This window comes from Pyrgilauda ruficollis, unplaced genomic scaffold (genome assembly GCF_017590135.1).
Source record: "Pyrgilauda ruficollis isolate IOZ18807 unplaced genomic scaffold, ASM1759013v1 scaffold165, whole genome shotgun sequence".
NCBI lineage: Eukaryota > Metazoa > Chordata > Aves > Passeriformes > Passeridae > Pyrgilauda > Pyrgilauda ruficollis.
The window spans coordinates 611,314-633,777 of record NW_024515320.1 but is presented as its reverse complement, the minus strand read 5'-3'; the positions used below and the strand labels follow the sequence as shown (position 1 = coordinate 633,777).

Below are 22,464 nucleotides of genomic sequence, written 5' to 3'. Positions count from 1 at the left end.
TCTTTTTGAACAGAAACATTATAATTTACATTATTATTTTTTAAAATAATTTATTATTGTAATGGCACAAAAACCAGTCACCAGCCTGCAACAGTCTTTGCTCTCAAGAACCATAGGATCGTGGAATCGGTAATGTTGGAAAATCTCTCTGAGATCTTCAAGTCCAACTCTTCCCCAGCACTGGGCAAGGCCACCACTAAACCATGTCACCAAGAGCCACAGCTACATATCTTTTAAACCCCCCCAGGGATGGGGACTGCACCACTGCCCTGGACAGTCTGTTGGACAACCCTTTCCATGCAGGAATTTTCCCAATATCCAATGTAACTTTGAGGCCGTTCCCTCTCCTCCTGTCCCTGTTCCCTGGGAGCAGAGCCTGAACCCCCTGGCTATCCCCTCCTGTCAGGAGTTATGCAGGGCCAGAAGAGCCCCCCTGAGCCTCCTTTTCTCCAGGCTGAGCCCCTTTCCAGCTCCCTCAGCCCCTCCTGGTGCTCCAGCCCCCTCCCAGCTCCATTCCCTTCTCTGGACACGCTCCAGCCCCTCCTGGTCCTTCCTGCCCTGAGGCTCCCAGAGCTGCCCCAGGACTGGAGATGCCCCAGAAAAGCCAGAACAGGGGTACAGTTTGCATTGTCTCTTTTTTTCTGCTTTCCCATCCCTGGACTAATCACCTGCTGATTAAAGTGCAACACAAGGTAAATGAAAATATAGCTCAGAAACAATCCAACCAGGAATTCCCTGGTCTCAAGAAGAAAAAAAGGAAAAATACAACAAATACAACAAACAAACATGGTAGACGGGGTGAGGGGAATGAGCACAGGCCAAAAATAGCCCCATCCCAAAACCCAACTGCTACAATACCTTCTATTCCTACTCTGGGACCACACTGGAACTGCTTTTTAAAAAGCAAAACTTAGACACGACTCCACAGACATGTGAGGACACTGCTCCTACCACACAACTTAACTAGATAGGACCTTCTGTTAGCTTCTGCCTCATTTCCACAGCTTTTTGGGTCAAAATGATGATAAAATGTGTGTGTCCAAGTACACCACCAGGTCTTTACTGTGATCCAGGACACCAAACACACTGGGCAAGGTATTTAGCTAAACAATGTTGTTCTGGAGGAGTTTATACCAATACAGCAGCACAGCCTCTGGTTCAAGAGCAATTAAATGCTTTGCTCAGCTCCTGATGGCAGAAGCATCCTCTGAGGGGTGGGCAGGGCAGGTTTGCTCTGTCCCTCCTCTCCACGAGCTCCCTGATCCAATCCACTCCAGCCAGCCCTTCCCTCCCTTTTCACCACTGCCAAAACCTAATTAATGTAAACAACTAAATGGAAAGAAGCCTTCTATTTTTTTTTTTTTTTGAGATGTCAGATGCAGCATCAACTCTTTTCCCCTTTTACTTGAGGAGTGATTCTGCTGGAGCTGGTGGTGTCAGTGTAATTCCAGAATTAATAACCCAAAGCTAAGGAGAAGTGAGGAAACTCTTTTCACCCACAACCTGGAGAAGCTGTCCTGCCTTTGTAGCATCCTGCTGCTGACTTTCTGCATCTGGGATCTCTGCCCACTGTGAGATTAAGGCTTCTCCCACAGGTCCAGATGCTGCTGTTCCTATCATGGAATCATGGAAGGGTTTGGGTTGGAAGGGATTTTAATCATCCTCATCCAGTCCCACCCCTGCCATGGCAGGGACACCTTCCACTGTCCCAGGCTGCTCCAAGCCCCAATGTCCAGCCTGGCCTTGGACACTGCCAGGGATCCAGGGCCTGCCCACCCTCACAGGGAAGGATTTCCTCCTAATATCCAACCTAGACCTACTCTCTTTTAGTTTAAAGCCATTCTCCCTTGTATCTCTCCCACTAGCCAGCAGTGAGCACATAGGGTAGGTGACTGTGTTGGGAAATATTATAAATAAATAATACCAATAAATGCACCAGTTGATTCAGCTCCACATCTCAGGAGATGAGACCTCATCCCAAACTGCTGCTCCCACAGCACCTCAGCAACAAGAGAAGAAAATACCTACTATTCTTCCCCATCTTTAGGCTCATGAAACATTTTCTTCAGGATTAAACTGCATGTGACAGAGCAGAGCTCTGTTACGACTCCCAAAGGTAAGTCAGGTATCTGATGCTGCCCCAAAATCTGTACCCACCTCCAAAACAGCCCCCGTTTTCTTTTAATCATCCAAGCCAAAGGAGATGTGAGAGAAAGGGAGCACAGCTGTCACTAAGCCTAAAAATCCTCTGAGTTTTAGCAGCAAAACTATAAAGCAGGTATTTGGAAACACAGTGCCAAAGGCACTTCACTGGTGACACATCACTTGTGACACTGCGACACAATCCAGGGTTAAACTTGCTGTATTAAAACCCTACCAGAACGAGCACAGCATGAAGTTATAAATAAAGGAAAAAACATACAAAAGCTTAACTAGAGGCCAGAGAAGGGTTTCTGCTACAAAGGTGTCATCAACCATGGCAGTTTTGGACAGATGACCCTCATGGGTGCGAGGTCACAAGTAAGGAACAAGTGCAATACAAATCCCACTGAAGACCACAAACATCAGCTAAATAAGTAGGTTTTACAACTATTGCACAACAATAAATGCCTCTGCTCCACATGTTTCCAACCAGAGGGACATTGCCTTAACTGGTGTTTGTGTTAAAACCATAATGGGGGAAGAAAAGGGAGGGAAAAGTGGTTTATAAATTTCTGCAGGTATTAACTTCACACTGGCTGTGGGAGCCTAAATAAACTATCAAAGATCCAACAGAATAAATCACAGCACTCTGCTGCTTTTCATACACATCAGCTGATTAAAGCATTGCATCTATTCATCTGCCAAAGGACTTTTTTTCTGTGCCAAGCAGCTAAATGGGTACAGAAAGTAACGTGGTCACATGCAGCCACACAGGGCTCCGTGCACCGGGGCTGGACTGAGGGAATGAAGAGATCAGTGAGGAAATGCTCCAAAAATCCCCTAAATAAACCCCCCAGAGGGGAAGGCAGGGAAGGAAGTACTGCTCTGCAGACAAATGTTGGTTCTGAAGCATCTAAAGGCTGGATTGAATCCCTGAAGTTCAAATAACTGCTGGGAGAGGACAGAGCGCTGCTGAGCTGCTCCACTTCAAGACAGAGCAATCTGCTTCCCTTAAAGCTCTCACCTTCCTGATTTTATGTTTCAGCTGTGGCTGTTCAGGAGAGGAAGGTGATAATAGCTGAGTGTTTATGTATTCCCACAACTTGCTGGGAAAATCCTTTCTCTGGACCGTTTCCACCTCAAGCTGCTGCCTGTGCTAAGCAAGGAAAAATAATCACTATCAACAAAACAACTGAAAAAAGTTATTCTTAGCTCAGGCCCGAGCTGGTTAATAAACACTGAGCCTGCAGCGTAACATGACTCCCTTGGGACTGCCTGTCCTGGGAATAAACAGGCAAAGTACACACATCAGGCTCAAAAGAGCTGAGTCACCCAGCTCTGCCTCTGGAAAAATCTTTTGGGAACAAAACCCTTCCAGCCCCGGGCAGAAAAGTGTCACTTGCTGAGCTCTGTGCTGGCTTGGCCGGGAAGGGGTTAATCCCTGTGGCAGATTCCCGAATCCTCCCGGCTCAGGGAAGGCTTCTGGGTCTATATTTACTGAAGTTACACACGAGGAGGAGAACTGGACCCGCAGCTCCAGCACATGACCGTGACTCAGGAGCTGCGCGGCCGCTGCCAGCGCCGTGACCTTGGGAGGAAACCTCTGAATTCCCAGTCCCAAACCTCTGAATTCCCAGTCCCAAACCTCTGAATTCCCAGTTCTAAACCTCTACATTCCCAGTCTCAAACCTCTGCATTCCCAGTCCCAAACCTTCACATTCCCACTCACTTCCCAGCCCCAAACCTCTGTATTCCCAATCACTTCCCAGTCCCAAACCTTCACATTCCCAGTCACTTCCCAGCCCCACAGCCATGGGTCCAGCTCCCCTGGACACCAGCACTGAGCTTACATCTCTTGGGAGGAACGGGACAGAGTACTCAGAACACTCCAGAACAAGCTGGGGTTTGCCAGGGCCACGGGCAGCCCCAAAGTCCTTCTCTGCATGGCCACAGACCAACGTGGTGCTGCAGGTCCCTTGCCCAGGTGGGTTTACATCTTGTTATATCTCATGTATCACTGCACTACTGATGGAGAGCATCCAGCTAAAAACTCACCCAAGTGCCATCACACACATTTTCAAAAATATCTTGTTATTATTTAATGTCAAGACATAAAGTACCAAAAACTTTCACTGTCTGGAAAGAGGATAAAACTGTTAAGAGATCCATCTCTTTCCCCAAACAACACAACACCCCCAGCCCACCCCCATTTCTCCTGCATAAAGCCTGCACTGGTCTGTTCCCAAGCCATTCCCTGACCTGTTTAAATGCTAAATACTGATTCAAACCCCCGAGCTGGGCACTCAGAGGCACAGTCTGTGTTCTTCATACTGTACCTTATAAGGGTTCTGTCCCTAGATTTATAAATTCTTACTCACACAAGCACCTAAGACCAAAGGCAGCTGCCCCTGGATCCCAGTACAGGAGGGGGAGGTCATTGCACAGGAGGGGGAATCTCCTCTTATCCCCGTTTTTAACAACCAGACTTGGTTTTCCTTCCAGCTGCTGAACGATTTTCGTTGAGGAAAACCACAAAGGGAGCAGGAGAGAGGCTGTGTTGATGCACCAGCCCTTGAGACTGCTTTTGCAGAGTTTTCCCCTGGGTCACTGGCCTGGACAGCAGGAATCTGGCCTCAGACACAGGTGAAGAAATCCCCCACAGCAGCAGAAACCGCCACTTCAGTCACAAGTGTGGAGCAATGGTGACAGCAAGGATGTGGCTTTTAATTGTGAATCATCATTTCTGTGTGGAGCTGGGCTGGCTCTGCCCTCCCACAGCCCCAAATCCAATCACTGTGACAACTCAATCACTGCAACCCAAACAACTGCAACCCTCCAACCAGGGAAATCTCTGGGCATTCAGCTCTGGGAAAGTAAGAGGATTATAATTTAAACCCTGTCTCTTCATTTCTCCCTAATGAACTCCCCCCAGGCAGCACAGGCTGGAACAGCAGCTCCTCAGGCTGCCCCTCCTCACTCACACCCAGCACCTTCATTTCCCCCAAGCTTTGGTTTCTGCATGCCCTGGATTCTGAGAAAGGTGCATCAACACAAACTCAGTGCCAGGGGAAGAGGCTTTCCTGGCCTCCCCACAGCTGCTCCCATTCCTGCCAAAATGCACAGAACATCTGAAAACTGAAGGTTACAGAGAGATTTTACTTTTTATCTGATGTGAAAAGCTGTGTTAGTGAAGGCAGAGAGAACAGCCTCAGCCAGAGCATCCCAGAAGAGCCCAGAATCTCCTCCTCCCACAGACACTGGCCACTGAAAGGCTCCTCTCCCATCCAGGGGCTGCCTTGGGAACACCAGCAGCATCCAGGGGAGGCACAGGAAATTCCTGCTCTCCCTGTCCCCCTTACCACACTCCCAGGGGCTGCAGCAGAGATCACTAAACACAGGGCAGAGCAGCTTTTGACCTAAAATCAGTCTTAAGGGACAAAATAAACCACTTTGTGGCTATGTCACCGAGCTCTGGAGACGCCAGGATCAGCCTCAGGTACCTCCAGCATCTGACCACAAACAGGGCACCACTCGCTCCTGCAGCTCTTCTGCACGCACCTGAATGTCACCATTATTTTGGCAACCACATAATTCAAGTCTAACTCACTTTTTTTCCTCCCTGGTATGCCCTGCACTCAGCAGAACAGGCTTGGAAGCTGCTGGCAGGAAAGAGTATCTGTAACATACACATCCACATCCAGCTCATCTGCAAATATTACAGATGATGGCGGAGAAACCTGAATTATTAAATTTATTCATTTCAGCCTTTTTTATACAGCATCCCCTCAAATAATGCATGAAGCATATTCTCCCACTATTCCTGTGAACTGTTCCAACTTTAAAAATAGCACAACAAATGATTAAACCACTAAACAAGGACAATTCCCCTCTAAATGCTCCCAGTTTGCCTTTCATTATTACAATGATATTTCAATGATCATCACACACACTCTCAGATCCCTCTGCTTGAACACAAGTCCCCATTCACAGCCATGTGTTCAAATATGCAGGTTTTAGGTACCCATCACACCAGGGATGCCACATTTTTAAGCAGCTCATTTGCAAATTATCCAGAATCACTGAAATCAGCTCGTCCTCACCAGGGCAATGCTGCAAAACAAAAATATGCAGCAGTTCTCCTCTGATGCCTCTCTAAGCCAGGGCTGCTCCCCTTCAGGGTGCATCAGCACCTGAGAAACACTGTTTTCCTGCATATATTGGTATATAATACCTGGAATATTCAAAGTCCCATTAAAATCAGTGACAAAAGGACTAGAGCACTTCTCTGACACCAAACAAATTGTGCACATAAAAACCAGAATGAACACAATTCCAGTGCAAACACTCTGCTCCTCATGGAGGGGCTGGGATGGCACCAGGGTGGGAGTTGGTCCAAATCTCTGCACATTGGATTTACTGGGAAGCTTTGAGGTTTGGATTTGGGTGGAGGCACATAATAAACAGGAACTGTGACTGTTCAGTGAGTTTATTTAAATATGTAGGTTTTTTCTAAAGCTATTTCCTCAAAATGCCAGGACTCAGTTTCAGGTGTTTTGCCTGATTTTAGGACTTTAACAAACTGCAGACAAGTAGAAGATGCAGAGAAGAAGTAGCTGGCATCTTCACTGCCCTTCTCCTGACAAGTACACTGGTTTATTCCCTCTTTTTCCATAAGCCCAGCCATCAGGAAATTCCTCTTGTTGGTAAATATTAACATTTTAGTGGAAGGTGTCCATGCCCCTGGCAGGGGGTGGAACAAGATGAGCTTTAAGGTCCCTCCCAATCAAACCCAGTCTGGGATTCTGTGATTAAGCTCAGCCTTTAAAAGGATACAAATATCCTGACCCAGGAGGAATTACTCCTCTCTCCTCTTTTTCCTCTGCAGCAGTTTGTCTCGGGATACATCACCTGTGTCCTTACCTGCACAGCCAAATTTGTAACAATCTTTTTTATGGCTTTATGTGTTTTCACCCCACACATCTGAGTGGGCAAAGGAGGAAGGCACAGGGAAACTGAGCCCCAGGTAACATCCACAGAGCCACTTTTCCTACTTCAACATGGATAATGAGATTGTCTCCAAGGGAAGATGGTGAAGAACACGGTCTGGAGTTCCCTGGACAAGGACTGTTTGTGCCAGGAACCACAGAGACTCAAAATGCACATTCTTGACCTGCTGGAGTGAGTCCTGAGGAGCCCACGGACACACTCCAGGGCTGGAGCCCCTCTGCTCTGGAGCCAGGCTGGGAGAGCTGGGGGTGTTCACCTGTACAAGAGAAGGCTCCAGGGAGAGCTCAGAGCCCCTTGCAGAGCCCAGAGGGGCTGCAGGAGAGCTGGAGAGGGACTGGATACAGGGAATGGCTCCCACTGCCAGTGGGCAGGGATGGATAGGATATTGGGAATTAGGAATTGTTCCCTGGGAGGTGGGCAGGCCCTGGCACAGGGTGCCCAGAGCAGCTGTGGCTGCCCCTGGATCCCTGGAAGTGTCCAAGACCAGGCTGATCAGGGTTTGGAGCAGCCTGGGACAGTGGGAGCTGTAGGACTGGATGAACTTTAAGGTCCCTTTAAGGTCCCTCCAGCCTAAACCATTCTGGGTTTCAGTGATTTTCTCCTCAGCTCCACTGGCTGTACGTGTCCCTCACCAAGTGCAAGGGCAAACACCCAGCCTGAGGGAGGACAGAATCCTCTCCCTCCTTCCCAGGCACAGCTCCAGCCCGTGAGCCCACGCTGAACTCCAGACACAGAGGACCTGCAGTGCAAAACCAAACCAGTGATTTTGAGCCATGGGGAAGGACAGGGGTCCTGCTGGTGGCTGCTCTGCCCCAGGAGCAGCCAGTGGTTGCTCCCAAAGCCATTTTTAAATCCACCAGCATGGAATCTGCTGCTCTAAAAGTGTGAGGCCATGGATAACATCACCAGAAAACATTCCAGAACATCTGCTGGAAACTCTGCTATGGCTTCACATGGCTCCTTCCTGAGGCTGAACTGCCAGGCTCTGCCCTGGCTGCAGCACCTGGCTCGCAGCCTGGGGTGGTCTGCTAATGACCATTATGTAATTAAGTAAATTGGCATTTTCTGTAATAAAAGCACTCAAAAATATGGAGCGTATGCGTGTGCTGAGGGCAGAAATTCCAACATCCCCACTGCTGAAAGCAGAGCTGGGACTGTCTGCAGAAACACCCTTGAGTTCACAGAGTGCCTTTCACCTGTTCTATAAAACTGCCTCCCATTTTAACAAAATAGACTTTGAGGACAAGTACTTCTTCCCAGGAACACAACCCCAACCAGCCAAGACCCTATTCCACATCAAAACACCATCATCAGCTTTGCAGCTTTCCTCCTATTTCCTTCCAAAAGCCAACAAGAAGTTCCAAAAATGTGTCATCTGATATCTCAGAGGATGCTGCCACCCTTGGAGACACTCAGAACCCAAGGGGTGGTGGCCCAGAGTTATCCCTCCAGCTGATCCAGCTCAGAGCAGGCACCTGGACCTGATGATCCCAGGTCTCTTCCAGCCTTCACCTGTGTGAGGGCAGCAATCAGATAAAATACTCAAGTTTTACTCAATTCCACTGAAGCCCAGAAATATCCTACATATAAAGTGTCTGAATTTGCACAAAGTTAAAACAAGTTAATGAATTATGGGTTTCTAATGGCACTATAAGGAGGGATGTGTGGAGAACATGGGCACAGCCCTTCCAGGCTGCAGGGAGTGGAATTACAGCTCCACCACCTCTGTTGCTTCAGTGGAAAGCAGCACAGTGACAGTTCAGCTGGCAGGAGAACCAGGCTGTTTATGGATTCAAAGCCTCACCTCTGGAATGTGGCCTCCCTGCTGCAGGTTAAATGGCTCCAGAGGTTATTCCTCTGTTTCCCAGTCTGACACCACAGCTAACAGTGGACTCCAGGAACTCCAGGGCTGCATCTCCCTGGTTTCTCTGGCTGCAGGGATATTTTATGTCTTCCATGCTCACAAAATACAGGCTGTGTAAAGCCCTGACTTTTGTGCTGACTCTGGTGCTTTACAGAACACATGGTGTTTGTTTAAAAACTGGGTATTTTCTGGAGCATGCAAGAAAACATCCATTAAATTGCATGGAACAGAAGGTACTATTACAGAAGGAATTCCAGAATTGAAGTTATTAAATGCAAGAAAATGGCAAATTGCCTCATATTGTTTTCTCTTTTTATATTATGAATAAAAATGTGGTTCAACAAGTGGCTAAGTCTGAAAAGCACCAAAATAAAGCCCAGGACACGTGATTGTGAGAACAGAAAACGCACGTGGAAGAGTCCTGAAGAAAGGGATCTGGAGAATTTTTAAACAGCTACAGAGAAGTTCGATTTTCTATTAAAAATGCTGTTTTATTCCACCCCAAACCAAGTTACTGGCAAGTTTAGAAATGCTTTTGATTCCCAATAATCTGACAGGCCAAACAAAGCCGCTTCCGCTCGCGCAGCAGCCAGGATGTGCCGTGTGGCCAAGACACCCACAGAGAGCTTTCCCTTCCAAACGCTGTGCCTGCCCAGCGTGGAAGGGCCAGGCAGCACTCAGAGCCAGGTCACGGCTACTCCGGAGGGGAAAAGCTCAAGCAGCAGCAGAAAAACACTGCTCTCCCCACTGGGCAAAGCAGAGAGCCTGGAGAAGGATTAAACACACCTCTCAGAGCAGGAATTCTGCACAGTGCCAGGACAAGGGAACAGCTTCCCACTGCCAGAGGGCAGGGATGGATGGGGTGTTGGAATGGAATCCTTCCCTGGGAGGGTGGGCAGGCCCTGGCACAGGGTGCCCAGAGCAGCTGTGGCTGCTCCTGGATCCCTGGCAGTGCCCAGGGCCAGGCTGGACAGGGTTTGGAGCACCTGGGACAGGGAAAGGTGTCCCTGCCATGGCAGGGGGTGGGACTGGATGACATAAAAATCCTTTCCAACCCAAACCATGCAGGGATTCTATAACAAGATTCTATGAGGCAGATGAGAGGGGTGGGTCTAAAGTCAGACCTAGTCCCAACTAGATTCAGTATTTGTGCTGTAATCTTTTCTTTGCATACATACATAATAAAATTGTAATGGGTTTTACTTTCTTTCCTTTCCTTGCTAGAAAAAAAAATTAAAGGCTCTTTCTGACCTTCTTGTGTGCACAAATACTAAAACTAATTCATACATCCCTCCTATGTTGCGCCTTATGAAAGCCAACTGCTTCCAAGGTTAAATAATTAAAATAAATAGTGTTAATCAGCATTTGAAGCTACATTATGCCTTCCCAACTCTCCCTTCCTGCAGCTCTTACACCCAGATGCTCTCCCAAATTAGAAGACAGCCATGAAGCCCAGCATCCCCACACAAAAGCCCCCTGAAGCTCAAAGGCACTGAGACACAAGACATGTTTGATGTTTCCAGCCAGATTTGCCCAGACTTAACTTAATGAGTTAAAAAGCACAGTAATGAACCAAAAATAATGAAATACATTCTCGGAGGAAATATTCCCAGCATTATTAACCCAATCAAAAACCTCCTAATCCTATTACAAACCAGAGGGTTCAGCTGCACTTCCAGCAGGTCTTGAACACAAAGGCCAAAAGAAGATTACACTTCTGGATTTATCAGCTATTAAATAACTCACAGTTTCAAATCTCCACCTGCAGTCACATATTCCTGCAAGCTGGAATTTGCAAAATGCATTGGAAATGTGCTGGGATGAAGCCTGACCCGGATGTACAGAAGGAAGCACAAGGAAAGAAGTGAGAAGAAAAGGAGGTCAAACTGTTGACTGGTCAGAAAAAAGACCATTACTACATATTAATCTGGTTATTTAGGTAGGTTTGTTGTTCACAAAACACTATCAGGAGTTGAGTTGTTTAAATTTGCCTTATTCTCATTATTTGGAATGGACAGCAGATCCAAGAAAGTGGAATTTGCTGCTTGGAGGAGCAGCACAAAACAGGCAACATTTTCCCTCAGTTGGTCCAGCATCAACTTCTTCATTTATACAAGGAGAGTTTAATCTTTCATTCTGTGTCTACATCATGAATAAACTCCCTGACTGACAACCATAAGAGTTATGGGATTCTGGGTGGGTTTAACCAGCAGGGAATTGGCTCCATACACAAAACAAGGAGGTTCCTACACAGGGAAGTTCTCTGGGGGAAGAGCTCCCTGCAAAGCTTAGAGATCAACTTGGATCAAGGGATCCTCAGCGATGCTCCTGAACACAGAAAATGATGGACAGGGAGTTTATCTGAATGGGACAACAAAACTGGGAGCCCCTCATGCCCCAGGGGCACAGGAAGTTTATTACCTGATTTTATGCCAACTACTTCCTTCTAGCAAAGCACATGTGGACCCAAATAATGAGGAATCATGGATCTGGAAGGGACCCACAGGGATCAAATCCAACCCCTGGCCCTGCACACACACCCCAGCAATCCCAGCCTGTCCAAACCCTCCTGCAGCTCTGGCAGCCTCAGGGCTGGGACCATTCCCTGGGGAGCCTGGGCAGTGCCCAGCACCCTCTGGGGAAGAGCCTTTCCTGATCTCCAACCTGACAGAGCTCCAGCCCTTCCCTGGGTCCTGTCCCTGGTCACCACAATTTGGGGAAAAATTGTTGAGTTTAATGTGTAGCAACCACACTCCAAAGGCAGCTGCTTCCAACACGAGGAGAGAACAAGGAGTAACACTCCCCATGTCCCAGGGCACCTGACTGACCCCAGGGTACCAGTGAGGTTACAATTAAATTACATCCCTCCTTCTGTTACAATCCCTTAATAAACATCCCTTTATTAAAAGCATCTCAAATTGGGCTGCAGAAGATGGAAGCAGGGAATAAACATCATGGTTGTAACAGGATTATTCCAGCTCCTGTAGAAAGGATCCAAGATCATAAAAGAGGGGCTTGGGGATTGCCTAATAAACATGCCACAGATGGCAGGCAGACTTGCTTTCTGGCACACATTCCCAGACCTGAAGGTACTAAGGAATGTCTCCCTGCTATTACAAACTCTAATTCAACCATGGTGACATTTTTGAGGAGCAGAATGAGACCACAAAACTCTCTTCACTTCAGGCACAGAACCAGATGGTAACAAGTTTCAGCTGGTACAATCTGTTCTGGATTTAAATCAGCCACCTAAAAGTCAAGGTCTCCATGCACCAAGACCCAGAGAATTCAGCCCTCCTGCACTTTTGTTCACTCAAGTGTATCTTGACCTTTTCAGGAGCAGGTGAGGGATGTCCACAACTACAGCAGCTCCAGAGGAAGGTCCCCATCAGTGCTGTGGGATCCTGTGCTCCCTAGGGCTCCAGCATTCCAGCCCATCCCAAGAGGCAGCCGTGGGTAGGCAGCACCAATCTGCTCAGCGCACAGCATGTTCTTAATGAGAGCTGAACTGACTACAGAGGAAATTCCTGGCAATTTGTTCCAAGTGTGGTTGTTTGATGCTTCCAAACTGTGGGCCTGGACTAAGAGAATCCCTCAGCATCCCACTGGAGCCTGCAGTTCTAAAGCTGAGGCAGAGAAAGCCAAGAGTCTTTTCCAAACCATTCACCCTCATATGCCAGAACCCACTGCACTTGTTCCTTGGGATCCTCCAAAACACCCCCAGGTCACAAGGGGGATGAAACTGCCTTCTCATGGTGCTTTAAGCTCTGCACACTGCCTCTCGAAGAGCCCTCTCCTCCTCTGTTCACTCCATGGACAGAGGGAAGCTCCTTCCTGCTGTTCCCAGCCCAGCTGCTCTGGCAGTGCTCTGTTACCCTGTTATCCCATCATCCATCAGTGTAGGGCACTGGAATGGGGCAGATTCACAACGTTTCAGCTGCTCTCTGTTAGGGGCTCTAGGAATGCTCTCAGCCTGCTCTGGATTCTCCATCCATCAGGGGATGGTGCCTGACTGTCAATCCAGGCCCTACCTGAGCTCTGCATAACCTGCTCTGGGAGCCACATCCAAGGAGGAGCTGCCCTGCTCCTTTTCCAATGGCTTCTCCTTTCCTCCACACACTGAGAAACGGAATTGTGTCAATCCAGCCCCTTCTGCAGCCTCAAGCCAGGAGAGGAGGCAGAGAGGCTGTGTCCCTCCTCTCCCTGTTGAAATGAGGGAAAAACACGCAAAACCCAACAGGAATATGAAATTTGATGTACTTCGGGCCACATCTGGCCATAACATCACTGCGGCAGCATGTGCTGCACATTCCCCTGCGCCAGAGCTCAGCACATTCCCGAGAGCAGCACTATGACTTCAAGGCCCTGGAATTTGGGAAGTAGAGATGCGGCCTGTTGCTGCAAAGATAGGGGTGTGGGACTGCTCCACATGGCTGCCAGGCCTCCTCACTGTGCTGCACAAACTAATCCTGAAGGGCAGCAAAGTGCCGGAGGGCGTCCGTCAGGAAAGCCTCAGAAGGTGGAGCAGGGAGCTGTGCTCTTGTTTTGGCTACGTCAGATGGAAATGGTGGAGAAGGAAGAGAAAGGGCCACCCAACCACAGCACCACACAACCAGCTGTTTCTGTCTGTTTAGATAAAGCTAAAGGAAACCAAACAAAGGTACAACGTTCACTTACACCTGACTTCTCAGGTTAAATACCCCATACATTCCCTGATCCCTGGTTCCCAAACTCTCCCTTTCAGACCATTCGACACAATGCTGTCATCTCATCACACACAAACTTACAGTGAACTGCTCCAGCTCCTGGACCTCCAGTAAGGGACAGAAATTCCTTTTATCACTTACTAGAATTCAAGATATTACTGCATCTCCCAGCTCCCCAATGTGCTGGGCCAGGCAGCTCTGGAGCAGCCAGGACAGTGAGGGGTCACTGGTGGAACCAAAGCATTTGTTAAACCATCTTCTCCTTCAGAGCATGGCTTCTGCCAAGGGTGAGGGTGAAGGGTTTGGAGGAGCCACACCAGGAGCAGCTGAGGGCACTTGGTGTGTTCAGCCTGGAGCAGAGGAGCCAGAGGGGAGCCCTCACTGGAGGCAGCTCCTCCCGAGGGGCAGCTCTGATCCCGGCCTGTGAGCAGGGACAGGAGCCAGGGAAGGGCTGCAGCTGGGCCAGGGGGGTTTGGGTTGGAGATCAGGAAAGGCTCTTCCCCAGGCTCCCCAGGGAATGGTCCCAGCCCTGAGGCTGCCAGAGCTCCAGGAGGATTTGGACAGGCTGGCATTGTTGGGGTGTGTGTGCAGAGCCAGGGATTGGATTTGATCCCTGTGGGTCCCTTCCAGCTCAGGACATTCCCTGGTTCTGTGAGATCCCCTCTTCAAGAAACCCTAAAGCCTGAGGAGATGCTGGGATCCTACCTGGGTAACAGCAAGGAGAGACTCTGCTGAGCACTCAGAGCAATCTGCCGCATTGGCAGTGACACACATTCTCTCTCTGCCCAAACTCCATTTAGTACCAAACGACATCCAAAGCCTAAAACACCCACCAGTATTTTCACTCACTACTGCCTCAAGAGCAGCCCCTACCTTGGAAAGACTCACTTTGATGAGTATTTATTAACTCAGGAGTCTGATGGAGAAATCAATGACCCTTAATCAGACTCTAATTCAAACAAAGTGGTCTTGTCCTTATCTTTTATGCACAAACACCCCCTCACTATGTTAGGCATGACTGGACAAAGGCAAAGACAACCTTTGTTCAGTGTTCAATCATCAATAACGCAGCATGGGTGGGTAAAATACAGTTATTTGTGGTTTATTGTTGTTAAAGGAATTAATAATAACACATTCATCTGAATCCCATGTTAGCCTGGGTCCCTTTATCTCTAAAGGGAAACAGCAGGATTTAAGATTTAAGGTGCCCAAGAATCAGACAAAATTACTCAACAATTACTCTCTCATTGCTTTCTAAAAGAAAGTAAACAAATAAAAACATGATGGAAATTCTCAAACTACAAGAGGTGTGGAAATAGGAAACTTCCACTCACCTCGTTCTTAACACAAGCACCAGGGTGTTCCCTGAAGCCCAGGGGAGACAAATCACAGATGTAATGAACAGGTTAACCTTCCATCCAAATCTCCCTTAGCTTGGGAATTTCTTACCATAACATAGAAACTCAACTCCTGACAGGGGTCCAAGTGAGATACACAGAAAAATATTCAGAATATAAATTTACCCAAATCTCTAACAGTTCAGGGGTACAGAAAACTGTCCCTGGGGACAAGTTATTCTATAAAGCTTTGATCCCCTTTCAAGCCTTACTGGTGTCCCAAGTGCAGACACCTGCATTTTGGCTCTTCACAGAACCACAGAATGATTTGGGCTGGATCAGCTTGCCCCAGCTCTCCCCCAGCCATGGGCAGGGACCAGGCTGCTCCAAGGGCTGTCCAACCTGGCATCACCACCCAAGCTCCACCCAAAGGGGAGGGTTCTTGAGGGGAGCCCCAGCACCGGCTGGGAACAGCAGGAGCTGCACTTGTGCTGCTCCACTGCTGAATGCCAGCTTGGCAGGGATCCCCTGGGAAAAAGCTCTGCAGTGCCAGCCCTCTCTGGCCCCAAAGCCCCACCTGCCTCACACCCCTGGGCCTTGCTGCTCCTCCCTGCCCCTCAGCACACCAGGGCTGGCTCCTCACAGGGGACCCTCAGCTGCCCCCAGGGCTCTGAGGTCACTCCAGGCAGCACGGCAGGGACACAGGCTGACCCTCACTTCCAAGAGCCAGCAGAACAGGAAAGCAGCATTATCCAGCTGGCTGGAGATCTGGCACAGAGCCCACTCTCTATGGATGCACTGACTCAATGGAAAATATTAAGGGAAGAAGAGAAATCTCTTGATTACAATAGATTTAAAGAGGCTGCCCAGAATGCTCTCTTCTTCCCCTCTCCTCTGCCACATGAGTAGCTTCATGTGCTGATGAGGTTTACCAGGAAGGAATGTCTTGATCCATGACAAAAACCAGGCAGCATCTGAGGGTTTGCTCTGCAACCCTGCTGTGCCCTCCCTGTTCCCTGAGCCTCAGTCCTCAGTCCAGAGCCTTTACTCCCAACAACCCTGCAGCCAGAGTGCAAGAACAGCTCCAACACCACCAATGCCTGCCAGACACTGCAGCCTCTAACATCCCACCCAGGAGGATGAGCATCTGCACATTCCCAGGCACAACCAGAAGTTTCACTTTCCCCACCATGTCCTATCTAGAATGTGCATCATTCAGGTGAAGTGTTCCTTCCATGACCTGTTTCCAGGCATCTCCTGCTCTGGGAGGTCAGCTGCAGTTTAATGTTTCAGAGGCTGGCAGGGGGCATGGATCCACCTGAGGCTCTCCCCATCACCTCCCCATTCCCAACCCACCCTCAGCCTCTCATCCTGCTCCCCTTCCTCAGAGCAAACCACTCTCCTTAACAACTGACCTGCTCAGGCCTTCCTGCTTGATCCACACAAGTATAAATCCATCAAGAGCAGAGGGAACATCAGGCTTTCTTCTAGCTCACACCTCATTCCTTACACATCCCACTTTCCCCATCCCAGTATCTTTTATCTCCCTTTTTTTCTCAGCCCATTACCTGCCTCTTTTGCCCCCTCCTTTTTCAGATAAGCCTCTCCACACTGAAGTCAGCCCTGCAGAATATTTATCTACTAGAGGCTACAAAGAGACCAATTTATTCCACATATCTCACTAAACTCTATTTCTCCATTCTTATTGTAACTCCCATTTATCTCCCATTCTGGACTTTTCTGTAACCAGCCCTTTGTCTCATCTCTTTTATGAGAAATAATTTGTGCAACTCGTTTTCCTCACCCATTTCTTAGAACTACAGAACTGCACCATCTTGTACAAAACTGCACCATCTTGATTTCCCCTCGGAAAATCCCTGAGACAGGACATAGGGCACTTTTAGGGTGTTTGACCTGGAAGTCAGGCCGTGCCTCAAACTGCCTGATCCAACAGCAAAACACATTCCTCCTCATCCACGATTATCTTCTCTAATTTTTCAAGTTGTTTTTAGTTTCTGTTACAGACTCCAGGAGGAACTAGTGCCTAATAAATTTGTATTTAATTTATAAATACCAATTAATGGTATTGGTGTGTTAATCTAAGTGCTGCTGATAGGTCACTGCAAGGTTCAAGCCACACCCTTTATTCACTTTGTTTCTACACTGGTCACAAACAACACAAGTCAGTTCCTTGATGAGCAGAGAAGCTGAGAATGGGATAGGAGGGAAAGGGGAGGCTGGGAATGCTCTGCTCCAACGCCAGGTCTTACCTGTGAGAGCCCAGGGGACGATGCATGTCCCGGTGGCGTTGCAGCAAGATTTGGGTGTCCCTTATTTATTTCATGTGCAGTGTAAGGGGATGGGGCAGGAGGACCCGGTTGTCTTGCTACTTGTGTTACCTGTGTGGAGATAAACTGTTAGTAAAACATTACATTAGTAATCAGTCTGCTGAGACTCCATTGTACATATCCAGAGAGACAAAATAATATATACTTATCTAAGTGAAACACTGCACAAGTTATTTAACTATTTATGTGATTCAGGAAAGTGTGGAAGGATCAAAAAATCAGAGCACCAGCTGCAGTCACTGGTGGAAATGTGTGGGATCCCTCTGCCTTCAGGCCTGGGACCTTCTGATCCCTCCATGAGAAGCCATATCAAAAAATATTGGGATTTTGTAAGGGGATAGACATTACCAGCAACAAACTAAGGGGGAAATTTGCATATTCCCCTCCAAAAAGGAAAAATAAAGGACTAAGGAGAGGGCATGGTATCGGCAGGGCTTGCCACAAGCAAAGAATCAAACAGCAAAGCAAATCTTGTGTATGTTTATCTCCTTTCTCAACTTCTATTAAAAATGCTCAACAAAACACATTAAGCAAAATATCAGAAAAATGGTTTCATGGCACACAAATATTTGCTCCACTTTACTATCTCAGCGATGGAACTGTTTAAAATATATTTTAGAGAGTGGCTATAATAAAAAAAAAAGGGGGGGAGTCAAAGGCAAAAAAGAGTCACACAACTATTGGGTGACACCTCCAACTGCTCAACATAATTAAATGCTGGCAGGTTGGGTTAAAACGCACATTACTGAAATTCAGCATTTGCGTCTCACTGACCTTTTCTCATTTATTTATTTGCTGAAAAGCACTACTTAATAATGGAATGTCTTGGGTTGGAAGGGACCTTAAATCCATCCAGTGCCACCCCTGCTATAGCAGGGACACCTTCCACTGTCCCAGGCTGCTCCAAGCCCTGTCCAGCCTGGCCTTGAACATCTCCAGGGATGCAGGGGCAGCCACAGCTGCTCTGGGCACCCTGTGCCAGGGCCTGCCCACCTCAGGGAAGGATTAATCCCAATATCCCATCTAACATTCCCCAGTCTGAGCTAAAGGCACCTGAAGCTCACACGGATCACTGGCACTGCACAGGCCAACATGTGCATAAATGTCCCCAGCAGGGTAAAGAAGGCAGAAGGAAATTCCTGGCTCCTTTAATGGAGTATTAGCTCCAAGCTCCAAGAGAGCAGAAGTCACGGAGTTCACCATTTAAGTGCTTTTTCCAAGTCACTTTATTGCACCCAGAGTGTCCACGCCTGTCCTTACAGCTCCTAAACCACCAGAGCAGCTGCGCCAGCCCCGAAATCCCAGGAAATCACAACATGCAACAGCTCCAGGGCTTGGGAATGGGCCAGGAGCCTTCACTGTGGGAAGATTTACAGCCCCTGAGTGCTCATCAGAGGAAAGGGTGGGTCAGTCACAGAACCTCGTCCTGTGTCCCCAACTGGATCCTTCCCTTCGCCAGGGATGAATCATCTCTTTTTCGGGCTGATCTCTCTTGGCAGGTGTGCGCACGCAGCCTCGGCTGGATCACAGCCAGCCTCACAGAGAGCTCCATAAAACTTTCCACAGCCCATCCCCGAGAAAATGAAAGTCTATCCCATGACTCCTGTGTCAACCCTGAGAGAGCTGTCATGTCAGTCATGCAGCACTCGGTGCTTAGAAGTGACTATGGATTGTGATGGATATCAAATAATGCAGTCAGGAGGGGGAGGAAGCACAGGAACCCAAACCAGAAGGAATTAATTTCTATCCCCAGTGGCTGTGCCCATGCTCCTCACAATTCTCCTCGAATGGCACTTGGGGAAAACAGAGGTTATTTTGTGCCAGCTGTGGGACTTCAACCACTGCCAGTTTTCACCTCCCTACTGTCAGCAGTGCAAACACTGCTCCAGCTAAGGCTGGAGCCATCCAAAATTCTCTCATCCAACAGCAGCCAAGTCCACGCAGGGCTTTGACAATAGGGACAGGAGCACTACCAATAACCCAGGTCACTGTGAGCACCCAGCAATCCTCCTCCTCCTCAGAAATTACAACATGCAAGTAGAATTGTGGAACAGAATCCCAGAATCACAAAGGCTGGAAAGCCCTCCAATATCATCTAGTTCAACCATAAACCCAGCACTGCCAGGTCCACCCCCTAAACCACATTCCCAAGTGCCACATCCCCACACCTTCTAAACACTTCCAGGGATGGTGGCTCCAGCACTGCCTTGGGGAAAATAACCTAAGCTGCAGGTTACTGAAAGACACCAAGAAATGCTCTCATGATTGGATCTGAAATCTGGAAGCTGAACTGAGAGGAAAACTGCAGCTGCTTGAACGAGTCCATGAGATACCCTCGTGCAGTGCAGCAGACACATGACAGACACAGGTCTGGACGTACTAAAATTGGCTTGAATACCTAATAAAGGCAGCAGAACAATTATTTAACAAAAATTGTACCAGCTTGATAGCTTGGCAACAGCAAACATGGAGAGTATCCTGTAGGAGCATACCACTGATTTTCCAGGACCTCCTAAGTTTAGCCAAGTCCAGCTCAGAGCACCCAAACCAAGGACTGGTGTCTGTTCCAGCAGAAGGAAAAGCACAGAGAGCCTTTCTCAGCAGCTACAGCAATGTTGGTGCTTCCACACCTTCCTCTTCCTACAACAAATTATTTACAAATAAACTGAATTATAAGACACTGATTTTAATGTAAACAGGTAGACAAACTTGCTGATGAATTTGTGTGTTTTTTCCAGTAACTTTTAACAAAGGTAAAAGTTAGAGACTGTCTAAGCTCATCTCTCCTGGGGTCCCTGCCCCCACAGAGCCCAGGGTGTGGTTTGTTGTTTCTTAAATGGTCTGAGATGACTATGGAAGCAAATATCCTCCTTAAATCTATAGGTTAAGTTGTTCTCCTAAAAACTGATGTACAAAATTATGTATTAATTTGCTAGGGCATCACCAGCTACAGCAATGTTGGTGCTTCCACACCTTCCTCTTCCTACAACAAATTATTTACAAATAAACTGAATTATAAGACACTGATTTTAATGTAAACAGGTAGACAAACTTGCTGATGAATTTGTGTGTTTTTTCCAGTAACTTTTAACAAAGGTAAAAGTTAGAGACTGTCTAAGCTCATCTCTCCTGGGGTCCCTGCCCCCACAGAGCCCAGGGTGTGGTTTGTTGTTTCTTAAATGGTCTGAGATGACTATGGAAGCAAATATCCTCCTTAAATCTATAGGTTAAGTTGTTCTCCTAAAAACTGATGTACAAAATTATGTACTAATTTGCTAGGGCATCACCTTCTATTTTCCCTGAGTAGCAAGAGCTAATTTTAGTTTTCCAGAAGCCTTAATCCTGTATTTTAAAGGAAAAAGGTAATGAAATACAAAATAAAAACTCAGTCTGGAATTCTTGCTTTTCCTTCTGAGATCTTTTACACATTTGGGTTTAGCATCTCATACAGATTTGGGATTACTCTTTACCCCACCCAAGTCCCTGGTTTCCCTGTGGCTGTCCCATCCCTGAAGTGTCCAAGGCTAAGATGGACAGGGCTTGGAGCACCCTGGGATAGTGGAAGGTGTCCCTGCCATGGCAGGAGGTGGCACTGGATGGGCTTAAAGGACCCTTCCAACCCAAACCATTGCATGATTCTAGGTTGGAGCAGGATGAGGCACTGAGCTTCCCTCCTGCACATTCCACAGGCTTCGCACAGCCGGGCAGGGAGCGCTCGGCCTCCTGACCCAGATCTCTCCTTTGAGCACAGGGTGGCTGGAGCAGCTAATCCTCCCTAATCCCATTTCTACAGGATTCTCTTCCGTGCAGGAAGATCCCTTCAAAGGACACAAATCATGGAACCTCTGCTGGGTGTGAAACACTCGGGGGAACCCATGGGCACCCCAGGACAGAAAACCAGCAAACACCCCAAGAGCGAATGACAGCCAACCCTTAGTCCTTGAAAATCTGGGACAAGGGGGCTCTTTAGCACCTCACTGCCCCATCACCTCCTTTGCCCCCAGCTGGTGTGAGCTGGGCACCCTGACAGGACATGCTACCTGCTCTAAAGGCACAGGAGGACAGCAACTAATGAGTGCCTTCACGGAGTGTTGGATCCAGCCCCGCCACAGGGACCCTGCTCCGGGCTGCACCTGACCAGGTGACTTCTCCCCACACAGACACACCTTGTTAACACTCACTACCAATCAGTTTTCACCCAGAAGTCATTCAGAGAAGCACAGAATGGTTTGGGTTGGAAGGGATCTTTAAACTCATCCCATTCCATGGGCAGGAGCACCTTCCACTGGACCAGATTGCTCAGGGCCTCAGTGCTGCTCCTCAGCTCATGAGAGTTTATCCCAGAGTAGTTTTGGTCCAAGCTTCAGCACTTCCAATCACAACATGCTACTAAAGCAGTTACAAACCTCCACCATAACCTGCCAAAACCAGTTATTTGTGCAAAGACAGGATGTCCATGAGCACCATCATTCTTCTTATCCAATTCCAGGGCTGTGCCTCGTGCTGAATCTGAAGAGCGTGTCTGCTTCTCCTCATTAATCTCATTTTCCATAGATTCAGCCCCATTTCCCTGGCCACAGGACAGGGGTGCCTGGTGGGATTTACACTCACCTTCTGTGCAGTTCCCTTCCTGTTAGAGGTCTACATCTTTCAAAAAAACTCCAACCCAAAAAACTCTGTTGAATATATTTCTTTGAAATAATTTACAACAGAAACAGAATTTCATTCTTATGCCCCTTCTAAACTCTGCAGGTTTTGGATCTTTCAGAGGCCACACAAGTCATCACCCTCATTTCTTGCAGTATAGAGGATTTGGAAACACCAGGCAAGAAGTAGTTTACAGGACAACCCCCAAACCTTTATGTCCAAAAGTAGCTCTGCAATAGAGCATTCTCCATTACTGATAAGGGAAAATTATTACAAGGTTAGTTCATGGAAATAAATTTTTCTAACTGTGGCTTCCTTTGAATAATTTTACTGCTGGATTTATTTATTAAAAAACCCAAACCAACAACCCATTCAGCATAACATAACACAATAAATAAATAAAGATGACTTAC

The 22,464-nt window shown here is 47.8% G+C and overlaps 1 protein-coding gene across 1 annotated transcript in view; it reads right to left on the bottom strand.

Annotated features, from left to right (window-relative positions):
- The window catches only part of EIF4G3 (eukaryotic translation initiation factor 4 gamma 3), a 141,441-nt gene that overhangs the window by 73,543 nt on the left and 45,434 nt on the right, over positions 1-22,464 (bottom strand). The window contains exon 3 of the mRNA XM_041463389.1: positions 17,327-17,470. Within this exon, the coding sequence (XP_041319323.1) occupies positions 17,327-17,470 (144 nt within the window). The remainder of the gene's footprint in view (positions 1-17,326; positions 17,471-22,464) is intronic.